At 56.7% G+C, this 11741-nt stretch overlaps 4 protein-coding genes across 4 annotated transcripts; 2 read left to right on the top strand and 2 right to left on the bottom strand.

Annotated features, from left to right (window-relative positions):
- Positions 1 to 283: 283 nt before the first annotated feature.
- Positions 284 to 4554, bottom strand: PTSG_06756 (uncharacterized protein; the record flags this gene model as incomplete). The annotated part of the gene is made up of 13 exons (XM_004992097.1): positions 284 to 309; positions 403 to 496; positions 734 to 802; positions 948 to 1007; positions 1179 to 1283; positions 1482 to 1607; positions 1870 to 2019; positions 2286 to 2406; positions 2672 to 2776; positions 2929 to 2987; positions 3156 to 3239; positions 3468 to 3545; positions 3805 to 4554. The coding sequence occupies 13 exons, from the start codon at positions 4552 to 4554 to the stop codon at positions 284 to 286; spliced, it is 1827 nt and encodes a 608-aa protein (XP_004992154.1).
- A 1011-nt stretch (positions 4555 to 5565) lies between these two features.
- Positions 5566 to 8739, bottom strand: PTSG_06755 (CobW/P47K family protein; the record flags this gene model as incomplete). Its single annotated transcript, XM_004992096.1, has 7 exons — positions 8555 to 8739; positions 8057 to 8285; positions 7627 to 7832; positions 7105 to 7373; positions 6729 to 6828; positions 6112 to 6452; positions 5566 to 5897 (listed from the first exon to the last, which is right to left on the bottom strand). Exons 1-7 carry the CDS (start codon positions 8650 to 8652, stop codon positions 5566 to 5568), a joined length of 1575 nt encoding a protein of 524 aa, XP_004992153.1. The 5' UTR covers positions 8653 to 8739.
- Positions 8740 to 9060: 321 nt separating this feature from the next.
- Positions 9061 to 9788, top strand: PTSG_06754 (uncharacterized protein; the record flags this gene model as incomplete). The annotated part of the gene is made up of 2 exons (XM_004992095.1): positions 9061 to 9199; positions 9316 to 9788. The coding sequence occupies 2 exons, from the start codon at positions 9061 to 9063 to the stop codon at positions 9786 to 9788; spliced, it is 612 nt and encodes a 203-aa protein (XP_004992152.1).
- A 116-nt stretch (positions 9789 to 9904) lies between these two features.
- On the top strand, positions 9905 to 11610 carry PTSG_06753 (uncharacterized protein; the record flags this gene model as incomplete). Its single annotated transcript, XM_004992094.1, has 5 exons — positions 9905 to 10043; positions 10210 to 10562; positions 10713 to 10782; positions 10894 to 11355; positions 11522 to 11610. The coding sequence occupies 5 exons, from the start codon at positions 9905 to 9907 to the stop codon at positions 11608 to 11610; spliced, it is 1113 nt and encodes a 370-aa protein (XP_004992151.1).
- Between the last annotated feature and the right edge of the window lie 131 nt (positions 11611 to 11741).

Here is an 11741-nt window from a genome sequence, read left to right as displayed (position 1 = left end):
TCCACCAAAATTCCCTCACGATGAAACATATACACCCAACAAATGTGTGTGTGTGTGTGTGTGTGTGTGTGTGTGTGTGTGTGTGTGTGTGTGAATTGTTTGTGTGCTCAGTTGAATGCGATAAAAACTACGCACCCCTTCGGCGAGCTCCTTGCGTGTCTCTTCAACGTTGCGGTGTGGACAGAACTCATACACGAACACACGCAGGCGGTCGTGCTCAGAGACAACATCTGCAGAGTGTAGGCGTGTGTGCGTGTGTGCGTGTGTGAAGTGAGCGGGTGATTTACATGGTGCACTGCAATATGTAATCTACAGCCACATCACCAAAGCTCCATGCATGCAGGCTCCAAAGTCCACAAGCAACAGCAACGCGGCGTGCTTGCTTGGTGGGTGTCAACGCACCTTCGAGCTTCGTGTCGTCTGTAAGCTCGTGCTCCGGGGAGAGCAGCTGCAGTGACGCGGCCGCGGGCGTGTCGTACTTCTGTGTGAACGCGTCCTGGTGGTTGGTGGGTTCGTTTGTCGTTAGTGCGTTGGATTGTGGGGTGAGTCGTTGAGTCGATGGGGTGAGTAAGTGACTGATGCTGCATTGGACGTGCGCGCTTCAGTCACACACACACATGTACATATACACACACAACATGCACACACAACATGCACACACAACACACGCGCGCGCACAACACGCACACACACAACACACGCACACAGCGCAGAACACGTGCAGTTGCTGCACCTTGACTTGAGCGATGGTCGTGTCGCGGGGCATGTTCGACAACGACACGATGTGACCAATCTGATACGCCTACACAACACACGCATGCACATGCACGAACACGCTCTCATGCATGAGCATTTGTTGAAGCAGGCACAGCACAAGCACGCATGTTCGCCACGCACGTCACACACACGCGCGCAAAAGCAGCACACATGCTCGCGTGCACGCACACCTGGCTGGTGATGACATCCTTGAAGGTCTTCGTGCAGAGGTAGCCGTCAACAGCCACAGTCTGCACATGACAACAGACACATACGCGTGAGCACAATGATGACACACGCCTTTGTCACCACATGTGTGCATGTGTGTTTATGCTTGCGTGCGCATGTGTGGCGGATGTGTCCATGCGCGTGTGTTGGATGGCCGAGATTGTCAGCCACCCAAGTGTGTGTTAAGAACAAACCTTCATGTCCGGCTGCTGCTCAGGCTCCGCGTGTGCGGCAGAGAGGTCCAGTTTCACCTTCACGTCAATGTCCGCGTCAAGCTCCTTCTGTGTCAACTCTCGGATCTAAAACATGTACGGCAGAGAGGCGCAGTCGTGTGCATGGAGGTGCGAACACTGCCGTGAGCTCATATGTTGATGTTGCAGCCACCGAGCAACATGTGACGACCGTGGAGGCAAGCAAACTACCTGCACACGCACGGATCACACAGGCACGCAGTCACATCAGGCACAATCACACAGGCATGCACAACGTCCCCGCACCTCTCCGTTTGTTGCGAGCTGGAAGCATTCCGTAAACAGCTGCTGCGTGCTGTCACGCAGTGCCGGGATTGAGTCGTGGAGGGAGTTCACAGCAGCGTGGAACTCGTTGGACGTCAGGTCGCCAGGCTGAGAGGCGATGGTGGTGATTGTGGTGGTGGTGGTGATGATGATGGTGGGTTGGTGGTGGTGGTTGTGATGATGATGGTGGGAGGTGACGCGAGTAACGGTGCCCACACAACGCGACAGAAGCGAAGCTGTCGCTGTAAACACATGTTGAACCCGATCACACAAGGGCACAACCGAGTCACAGCACAGCAGCAAAGTGCATCACGCTGTTGCAGTGAAGACTGCAAACCAGCGACCCCACGACCGGCACGCGCATGCGCACCTTGCACAAGAGGGCCACGCCGCCAAGGAGGACCTGACAGGTCTCGAAGGACAGGCGGCGAAGTGGCGACGGCTTCCCGCCGTGCAACAGATCGCTCGTGTGCACCAGCCGCTGCATATGCCACGCAACGTTGTCGCAGATGCTCGCAAGCTGGCGGGATGATGGTGGTGGCGGTGGTGGCGGTGGTGGTGGAAATAGGAGTTGTTGTGGATGACGGGAAGCACGCAAGAAGCAAAAGTCGAGATAGTGATGAGATCCAGGCCCCCATTCTCAACACTCGATACAATGACACGCGCATGCAGGCCATGTCCCAACACGCAACAACACACACGCAAGCAAACACACGCAAGCAAACAAACACGCAAGCAAACACAATGCTCCCTCCTTCACACACAGATGCGCAAGTGTCATTGCACCTTCCACGTGACGGGACACGGGGCAAGGATGGCTGCTGTCAGCTGCTGCAGCGAGCTGAGGAGCGCTTGCGAGCAGTGCAGAAGCGTCTGCTTGCAGTGCACAAAGTCCACACACTCGCACCTGCGTGCATGTACAATGCGTTGGGCACGTGGTGAAAAGGGGGCGGGGGGCGATCATTGGCGCGTTGCCCACGTAGGCGGAACGTGAAGTAACAGGTGCACGCAAACGAGGTGGAACATACAGAACTTTAAGCACGAAGGGGTGGCACCACTGGTTATGTGGTCGACACACACGCGCACGCACACGCACACACACACACACACACACACGCGCACACACACGCACACGCACACGCACACACACGCACGCACACACGTGCACGCACTTGTCGTCTGTGTGGGGCGTTGCGCTGACATCGAAGCATTCCTGGATGCGCGTCATGAGGTGGTGGGCGGGCCGTTCCGTGACCGTCGAAAGAAACTTCAAGCGCCTACACGCACGCACAAACACGTGTGTATGTGCATGTGAGCGTGCATTCCCGAGAGAGTGTGTGTATGTGTGTGTGTGTGTGTGTGTGTCTGTGTGTGTGTGTGTGTGTGTGTCTGTGTGTGTGTGTGTGTGTGTGTGTGTGTGTGCCCTGACCTCATGCCGGCGATGAAATCGTGCATGACGACAGAGAGGTTGATGATGCTGTCCATAATCTGTCATTGAACCAACCGCAAAACACATGATGTTGGCGACCAAAATGTATTGAGGCGACACGCATACACATGTCAAAGCACAAATCAAAACACAAACACACACACACTCTCTCTCTCACTAACTCACGCACACAACACATACAAGCACGCGTGCACGTTGTCACGAACCGCGGGCTCTGTGGCCTCTGAATGTCCGGATTGGGCAAAGTTGTGCAGATATGCTGTGACGGAGACGCTGGCGGCCTTCACAGACTGGTGGACAGCAGCACAAGGCAACAGCAGGGGGTATGGAGGAGGACGATGCAGCGTGGTGAGCATGCAATCACAAGCATTGTACAATGTGTGCCAACGGGCGCGTGTGTGTTGACGCTCTTCCTTCCAGCCGTCTTCGCGTGTGGGTGACTGTAGGCACATGCAAACAAGTCCATGCACAAGCACGTGCACAACTCGACCCCTCCCAATATCGTGTTGTCATGGCACCTGGTAGACGCGTTCCAGATCTTGTGGCAGGTCCCGCTCGTGGCCCGCAAACTTGCGCAGCGTCGAAAACGCCTGAAACTGCACACGCACACACACACGCACGCACGCACACACACACACACACACACATACACACACGCACACACATACACGCACACACATACACGCACACACACGAAACACAACCAAGTTAGAGTGCGGAGGTTTTTCAGCAACACGTGTTGCGAGCATACAGTAGAGGGACATCATACACACGCACACACGCACACACACACGCACGCGCGCACACGTCCGTGTTTTCCACCGAACGCACACACGCAGGCGTGCTCATGCTTACAAGGGCCTTGGCGGTGGAGGCCATGCGCTTGATGTCCCACACTTCGGCAGCGCTGTAGAGATGATCAAGCTCCGACTCAATCACTTCCACGTGGTACTCAATGTCCTTGGAGAGCGCGGGCGTGGCGCGCGGAGTGTCTGCCGTGTCCTCCTCAGGGTCAATGGAGAGGGTGCGGTTGATGGTCGGGCGCTTGCGAATGGACCGCATGCTGCTGCCGAGTGACGCCTGTGTCGCGTCGACGTCGAGGTCTTCATCGTCGCTGTGGACGCTGGTGTCGCTGTCGCTGCCATCGGAGATGGGCTGCTGGTGTGCGGTGTCGGCGTAGATGGGGTCTGCGCCGTCCAAGTCCCCATCGTTGGAAAAGGTGGTGTCAGGGTTGTACTGTGGATCGTACTCGTAGATGTCGTCCAGCTGGCCCTTGTCGTTGAAGTTGTCGTATGGGTTGAACTCTGGTGGCTTCTCGCTGTCGCCGCGCGGCACGACGCTGTTGGCGGCGTTGCGCACGCTGTTGATGGCGGCCTGCAGCTTGGCGTTGGACTTTTCGGTGAAATCCTGCGTGAACACCTCCACGACGGTGTTGACGAGCTCCTTGGCCTTGGTTGCGAGGGCCTCGCCGCTCTCGTTGGAGGACGTCTCGCTGAGGTTGCCGCACGCAGTCATCAGCTCCCGGACTTGATCTCGCAGGAGCATCTTGTCCCTGGCCCTCGCCGCCTCATCGCACTTGTCCAGCACTTCCAAAACCGTCTTCATCTTGTACTTGTGTGTCTATGGGTGGTTGTGTGTGTGTGTGTGTGTGTGTGTGTGTGTGTGTCTATGGGTGGTTGTGTGATATGTTATGTGTATGTATGTGTGTGTGTGTGTGATGTGTGTGTGTGTGTTGGCTTATGTGACTGTATGTCCGTGTGTGTGTGATGTTGATGTGCAGACGCGTGAGGTGACAGTGAGTCAACAAAACAACAGGAGAATTGGTTGGGTGGTGCGTGTGTGTCAAAGGACTTGTTTTGGCTTCCCCACACACACAAACACACACAGCACCCAGCCAGCAAACATGCGGTGCATCGAGCAGACGCCACTCCCCGCCCCTCCCAGCTCTCCCTTCCTTCCTCCGCCCTCTCTCCAGCTTACCCCTTTCAGCAAAAAAGAAATAAGAAGGACAGCTTGGATGCTGGGATGCGAAGCGAAGCAGCCAGACAAAGCCAGGCAGCAAAGGTGGGAAGCGAGAAAGACAACGCAAGCAACCCGCGGCAGTGCGTAAGGGAAGAGGTGTGTGCGAAGGAGGCGGGTGTGCTGTGGGAGCGCCGTGCACAAAACAACCACAAAAAGCCCACAAAATCAACCAACGCATTTACGTAAGCTTCGAAATGTTGTTGAAAATTTCATGTGTTTTTCGTCACAATTCTTTATTGTGTTGACAGGACTTCAGCGAGTCCAGCTTGGAGCTTGGCGCTACACCCCCAAAAACCGACAACAGCGTACAGCGCTCAAGCACGAGAAGACGAGAACCACAGCACAACGCAGCACCAACTGCAGAACCGCGTATCAGACAGCACAGCGATGGCGGCACAGGGAAGAGAGATGGCAGTGGGAACATAGCCTAAGAAGAGAAAAACAAAACAAAACAAAACAAAACAAGCATGCAAGCAAGCAAGAAGAGCGGGAAGAAGCAGGAAACGTGTGAAGGAGAGTTCTAGCAGTTACCTTGAAGACAAGAGGAACAGTTTTCTTTTGGCACACTTCGTTCTGAAGCACGCCCTTCTTCCTCTAGGCCTGGTCGTTCTCGTCCTCATCCTCATCCATGCCATCTGGCTTTTCCTCATCCTCGTCCTCGTCCTCTTCCATGTCCTCATCGTCGTCATATTCCTCCTGCAGCCAGTCAAGTGGCTCGTGCTCCTCCTGCTGCTCGGCCTCCTGCCATTCCTCGTCGGTGGCAAGGCACGCGTCCAGTGCTTGCTCAAGCTGTGCCTGGTTCAGTGGCGCCCCAATAAACACCAGCTCCTGCCGCCGGTCGTCGTTGTTCTCGCCCAGGTCCTGCTTCACCTTCTCATCATCAAAGAGCTCAACCATGTCAGGCTCCATGTCCCGCAACCACGGCCCTGCCATTGCAATAAGGGAGAGACACAGAGACAGAGAGAGAAAGAGAGTGTGTGTGAGTGCGAATGGGTGACTAAGCGTTGGTGTGTCTGGGAAACTGGGTGTATAATAGCTCACAAGGACGTGGAAGAACCATGAAATCTGTCTCGTCCCCCATAAGAAACGCCACGTGTGCACGGCAGAGAAACGCAAGTGCAAGCAAAGTAGAGGCCTAACCTGTGCATTCAAGTGAAAGCATGAGCCCAGCTTGGGACCATTCTCCCATCAGGTGCTGTCGCGTGGAGAGCCAGAAGAACCCCTTGGACCGCAACGTCCCAGCAAACACGCTCTCTTGCTTCCGTGCTTGTGCACGCACACGCGCATCCTGAACACCCTTGTCGCTCTCATCGCTCTCATCGCTCGCATCGCTGTCGTCTTTGTTGTCCTTGGTGTCGGCGTTCTTGGCATCAGCATCCGCACGCTCACCCTCGTCGCCCTGGCCTGCTTCCATGCCTTCTTCATCTGCTTCTGCTGCTTCGCCCTCAAGAATGAACGCAGACGCAAGCAAGTCGTGCAACCTGTGCGTACACAGTCACAGTGATGCAGAGCAAGACATGGAGATACGGTAATATGAGATGAGCGAGGCTGGTGTGTGTGTGTGAAGGCATGGCTCTCGTCCGCAGGCGTGCTACGAGCGCACGCAGTCAAACACACACACACACAAACATCCACACACACACACACATCACACATCCACACACACACATCACACATCCACATCCACATCCACATCCACATCCACACACACCCATCATCGACACATCCACATCCACATCCACATGCATCGTACGTACCGCTGTGGGTGGAACGGCCGCTGTCGACGGTACACAAAGCTTGACACGCCATACTCTTCCGTCTCGGGCACCACCTCCCCTTGCAGGCTCTTCAGCCACCCTGTTGTTGTTGGTGGTGATGACGACGACGATGTGTGCATGCAAGGGCCATGGTGGTGGTGGTGTTGTTGGTGGTGGTGCCATGATAATGACATGACGGTAGAAGTAGCGGTGGTGTTGTGGTGGCGGTGGTGAGTCTGATATGCACAAGCACGCATCCCACAAACATTTGCCACACACACACACACACACACACACAAACAAGCACACACACACACAAACAAGCACAAGCCATACATACACACCCACAGATCACACAGATCACACACAAGACAACCTGCGTGGGTCATGGCCTGTGCAAAGTCAAATCGGCCCGTGTTGAGGACGAGGGACGGGTCAACGCGCGAGTGCTGCGTGGTGACAAGCTTTGCGCCGGGATTGAGCTGCGTGATGACACCCCTGATGCGCTTCAGCGTCGCCCCATCCACAAGGTCCGTCTTGTTCAGCAGGATGATGTCTGCAAACTCAACTTGATCCACCATCAGGTCTGTCAGCGTGCGCATATCGTCCTCAAACCCTTCGCCCTCCTCAACGTCGCCCACAACCCTGTATGTATGTGCGTGCAGTGTCAGTGGGACCACAGCAATTGCATCAGCAGTGCGTGGTGGTGAGCTGATGGAAGGCAGCATTGATTGTGCAGCGACACGTGGACAGTTGGATGCTTGGATATGTCTCTTGCATCTGAAGCATATGAAACAAACGTTGCATGTACACGCACACACACACACGCACCACGCATGTGCACACACACACACCACACACACGCACACACACACACACACCACACGCACACACAGACCTGTCATCTTCAAAGGTCTGGAGGAAGTTGAAGGCGTCAATGACAGTGACGCACGCGTCCAGCTGCGCAATGTGTGCCAGCCTGTCCTCTGGCTTCTCCGCCAAGATGAGATCCGTGAGCTCCTCAAGCCCTGCCTCCTGCACCATCTCCTTTGCCTCCGGATCATCGCTTGCAGCGCTGGCCATCAACATGAACGTTTCCGCCACCTGCAGTGCCCGCGTGTGTGTGTGTGTGTGTAAGGTTGCGCATGAGTGAAGAGCGGGCACACAAGCAGGCAACAAGGTGACAACCCACAGCCACTAAGCAACGCAGCAGCTTTCACACCAAATACAGCAGCGACAGCAGCGACAGCACGCACACAGTACACATACACACGCATGCACACTTACACGCACGCGCACACATGCACACAAGCTCCGCTATGGGTTACCTGGATGGGCTCGGAGATGCCGGTGCTTTCAATGATGCAGTAGTCGTAGTGCTTCGAGCGCGCCAGCTTGGCCAGTGCACGCAGCAGGTCCACACGCAAGGTGCAGCAGATGCAGCCGTTCTGCAGCTGCACCAGCTCTGGCTGATCCTCCTTCAGCTCCGTCACGACGCCATTCTTCACAAGCTCCGCATCCACGTTCATGCTTGCCATGTCATTCACAATCACCGCCCTGGCGTGTGCAAGTGTGCAAGGGGTGAAGGAAGAGGAGGGTGAGTTGAGCTGTGGTTGTGTGATCTTGTGATGGGAAAGCAGCCAAGCACAAGTGTAGCAGGGCTGCACAACCAGACAACCGCACCTGCAACAGCAGAAAATCACGGAGAGTACACCTGTACACAGACAGGAACGAGACCACCAAACCGCGCACAGCAAGACTTTGCAGCAGGCACATGTCTCCATGTCTCATCATACGTGCTGCTGTGTGAGAGCACTTGGACTTACATGCGCGCGTCCTTCATGGTGCTCTTCTGGCTGAGGAGATGACGCAGGAGCGTCGTCTTCCCCGCTCCAAGGAACCCGCTCAGCACCGTGACTTTCATTTTGAGGCACAAACTGCAATGTGTTGAGGCGCAATACGCACGTTATGCGGGCTTGTCCAGGGTTTTGGTTTCGACATTCAGTACAAGAATAAATGAGCTAGCGATCCCCGTCCCTCCGTCCCAAGTCCATCTGCATGTCTGCACAGTACGTGTGTCTGGCAGTCTCGCAGTGTTCTTGGGCGCCCGATCTCGATGTATCACCACTTCGGAGCACCACTTTGGAGCAGCAACACTGCGGAGTGCCACTGCGGAGTTAGAGCTGCGCAAGACCTGAGCTACATATGCTGTCGTGACCTGCACTGGCCTAGTGCTAGTACCCAAGCCAGTACCCGGGATTCTTCTTCCCTGACAACCATGCGGTGTTGACACCTCACTATATAGGCACACGTTGAGGCAGAGCACAGCACCATGCGGCCCACAACGATTACACCGACATGGACACGTTGGGGCAGAGCAGAGCACCATGCGGCCCACAACGACCACACCGACATGGACACGTTGAGGCAGAGCACCATGCGGCCCACAACGACCACACCAGTATGGACACGTTGGGGCAGAGCAGAACACCATGCGGCCCACAACGACCAAGCACATATGGACACGTTGAGGCAAAGCACAGCTCCATGCGGCCCACAACGACCACGCCCACATGGACACGTTGAGGCAAAGCACAGCACCATGCGGCCCACAACGACCACGCCCATATGGACACGTTGAGGCAGAGCTCCATGCGGCCCACAACGACCACCCGGTATGGACACGTTGAGGCAGAGCTCCATGCGGCCCACAACGACCAAGCACATATGGACACGTTGAGGCAAAGCACGGCACCATGCGGCCCACAACGACCACGCCGGTATGGACACGTTGAGGCAGAGCACCATGCGGCCCACAACGACCAAGCACATATTGACACGTTGAGGCAAAGCACAGCTCCATGCGGCCCACAACGACCACACCGGTATGGACACGTTGAGGCAGAGCACCATGCGGCCCACAACGACCAAGCACATATTGACACGTTGAGGCAGAGCAGAGCACCATGCGGCCCACAACGACCACACCAGTATGGACACGTTGAGGCAGAGCACAGCACCATGCGGCCCACAACGACCATACCGATGTGGACACGTTGAGGCAGAGCAGAATGCGGCCCAAAACGACCAAGCACATATGGACACGTTGAGGCAAAGCACAGCACCATGCGGCCCACAACGACCAAGCACATATGGACACGTTGAGGCAGAGCACCATGCGGCCCACAACGGCCACACCAGTATGGACACGTTGGGGCAGAGCACCATGCGGCCCACAACGACCAAGCACATATGGACACGTTGAGGCAAAGCACAGCTCCATGCGGCCCACAACGACCACACCGACATGGACACGTTGAGGCAGAGCACAGCACCATGCGGCCCACAACGACCACACCGATGTGGACACGTTGAGGCAGAGCACCATGCGGCCCACAACGACCACACCAGTATAGACACGTTGGGGCAGAGCAGAACACCATGCGGCCCGCAACGACCAAGCACACATGGACACGTTGAGGCAAAGCACAGCTCCATGCGGCCCACAACGACCACACCGACATGGACACGTTGAGGCAGAGCACAGCTCCATGCGGCCCACAACGACCACACCGGTACGGACACGTTGAGGCAGAGCTCCATGCGGCCCACAACGACCACACCGATGTGGACACGTTGAGGCAGAGCACAGCACCATGCGGCCCACAACGACCACGCCCATATGGACACGTTGAGGCAGAGCACCATGCGGCCCACAACGGCCACACCGATGTGGACACGTTGAGGCAAAGCAGAACACCATGCGGCCCACAACGACCACACCGATGTGGACACGTTGACGCAGAGCACCATGCGGCCCACAACGCCCACCCGGTATGGACACGTTGAGGCAGAGCACAGCATCATGCGGCCCACAACGATTACACCGACATGGACACGTTGAGGCAGAGCTCCATGCGGCCCACAACGACCACACCAGTATGGACACGTTAGGGCAGAGCAGAACACCATGCGGCTCACAAGGTCCACACCGGTATGGACACGTTGAGGCAGAGCACCATGCGGCCCACAACGCCCACGCCCATATGGACACGTTGGGGCAGAGCACCATGCGGCCCACAACGACCAAGCACATATGGACACGTTGAGGCAAAGCACGGCACCATGCGGCCCACAACGACCAAGCACATATTGACACGTTGAGGCAGAGCACAGCTCCATGCGGCCCACAACGACCACACCGACATGGACACGTTGAGGCAGAGCACAGCTCCATGCGGCCCACAACGACCACGCCCATATAGACACGTTGAGGCAGAGCACCATGCGGCCCACAACGTCCACACCGATGTGGACACGTTGGGGCAGAGCACCATGCGGCCCACAACGCCCACACCGGTATGGACACGTTGGGGCAGAGCACCATGCGGCCCACAACGCCCACCCGGTATGGACACGTTGACGCAGAACACCATGCGGCCCACAACGCCCACCCGATGTGGACACGTTGAGGCAGAGCAGAATGCGGCCCACAACGACCAAGCACATGTGGACACGTTGAGGCAAAGCAGAGCACCATGCGGCCCACAACGACCACACCGACATGGACACGTTGAGGCAAAGCACAGCACCATGCGGCCCACAACGACCACACCGATGTGGACACGTTGAGGCAGAGCACAGCACCATGCGGCCCACAACGACCACACCGGTACGGACACGTTGAGGCAGAGCTCCATGCGGCCCACAACGACCACACCGATGTGGACACGTTGAGGCAGAGCACAGCACCATGCGGCCCACAACGACCACGCCCATATTGACACGTTGAGGCAGAGCAGAGCACCATGCGGCCCACAACGACCACACCGACATGGACACGTTGAGGCAGAGCACAGCTCCATGCGGCCCACACCCATAACCACACCGACGTGGACACGTTGAGGCAGAGCACCATGCGGCCCACAACGGCCACACCAGTATGGACACGTTGGGGCAGAGCACCATGCGGCCCACAACGACCACACCGGTATGGACACGTTGGGGCAAAGC

The sequence above is a fragment of the Salpingoeca rosetta genome (assembly GCF_000188695.1).
Source record: "Salpingoeca rosetta unplaced genomic scaffold supercont1.17, whole genome shotgun sequence".
Classification (NCBI taxonomy): domain Eukaryota; class Choanoflagellata; order Craspedida; family Salpingoecidae; genus Salpingoeca; species Salpingoeca rosetta.
This window is presented reverse-complemented; position numbering and strand designations above follow the sequence as displayed.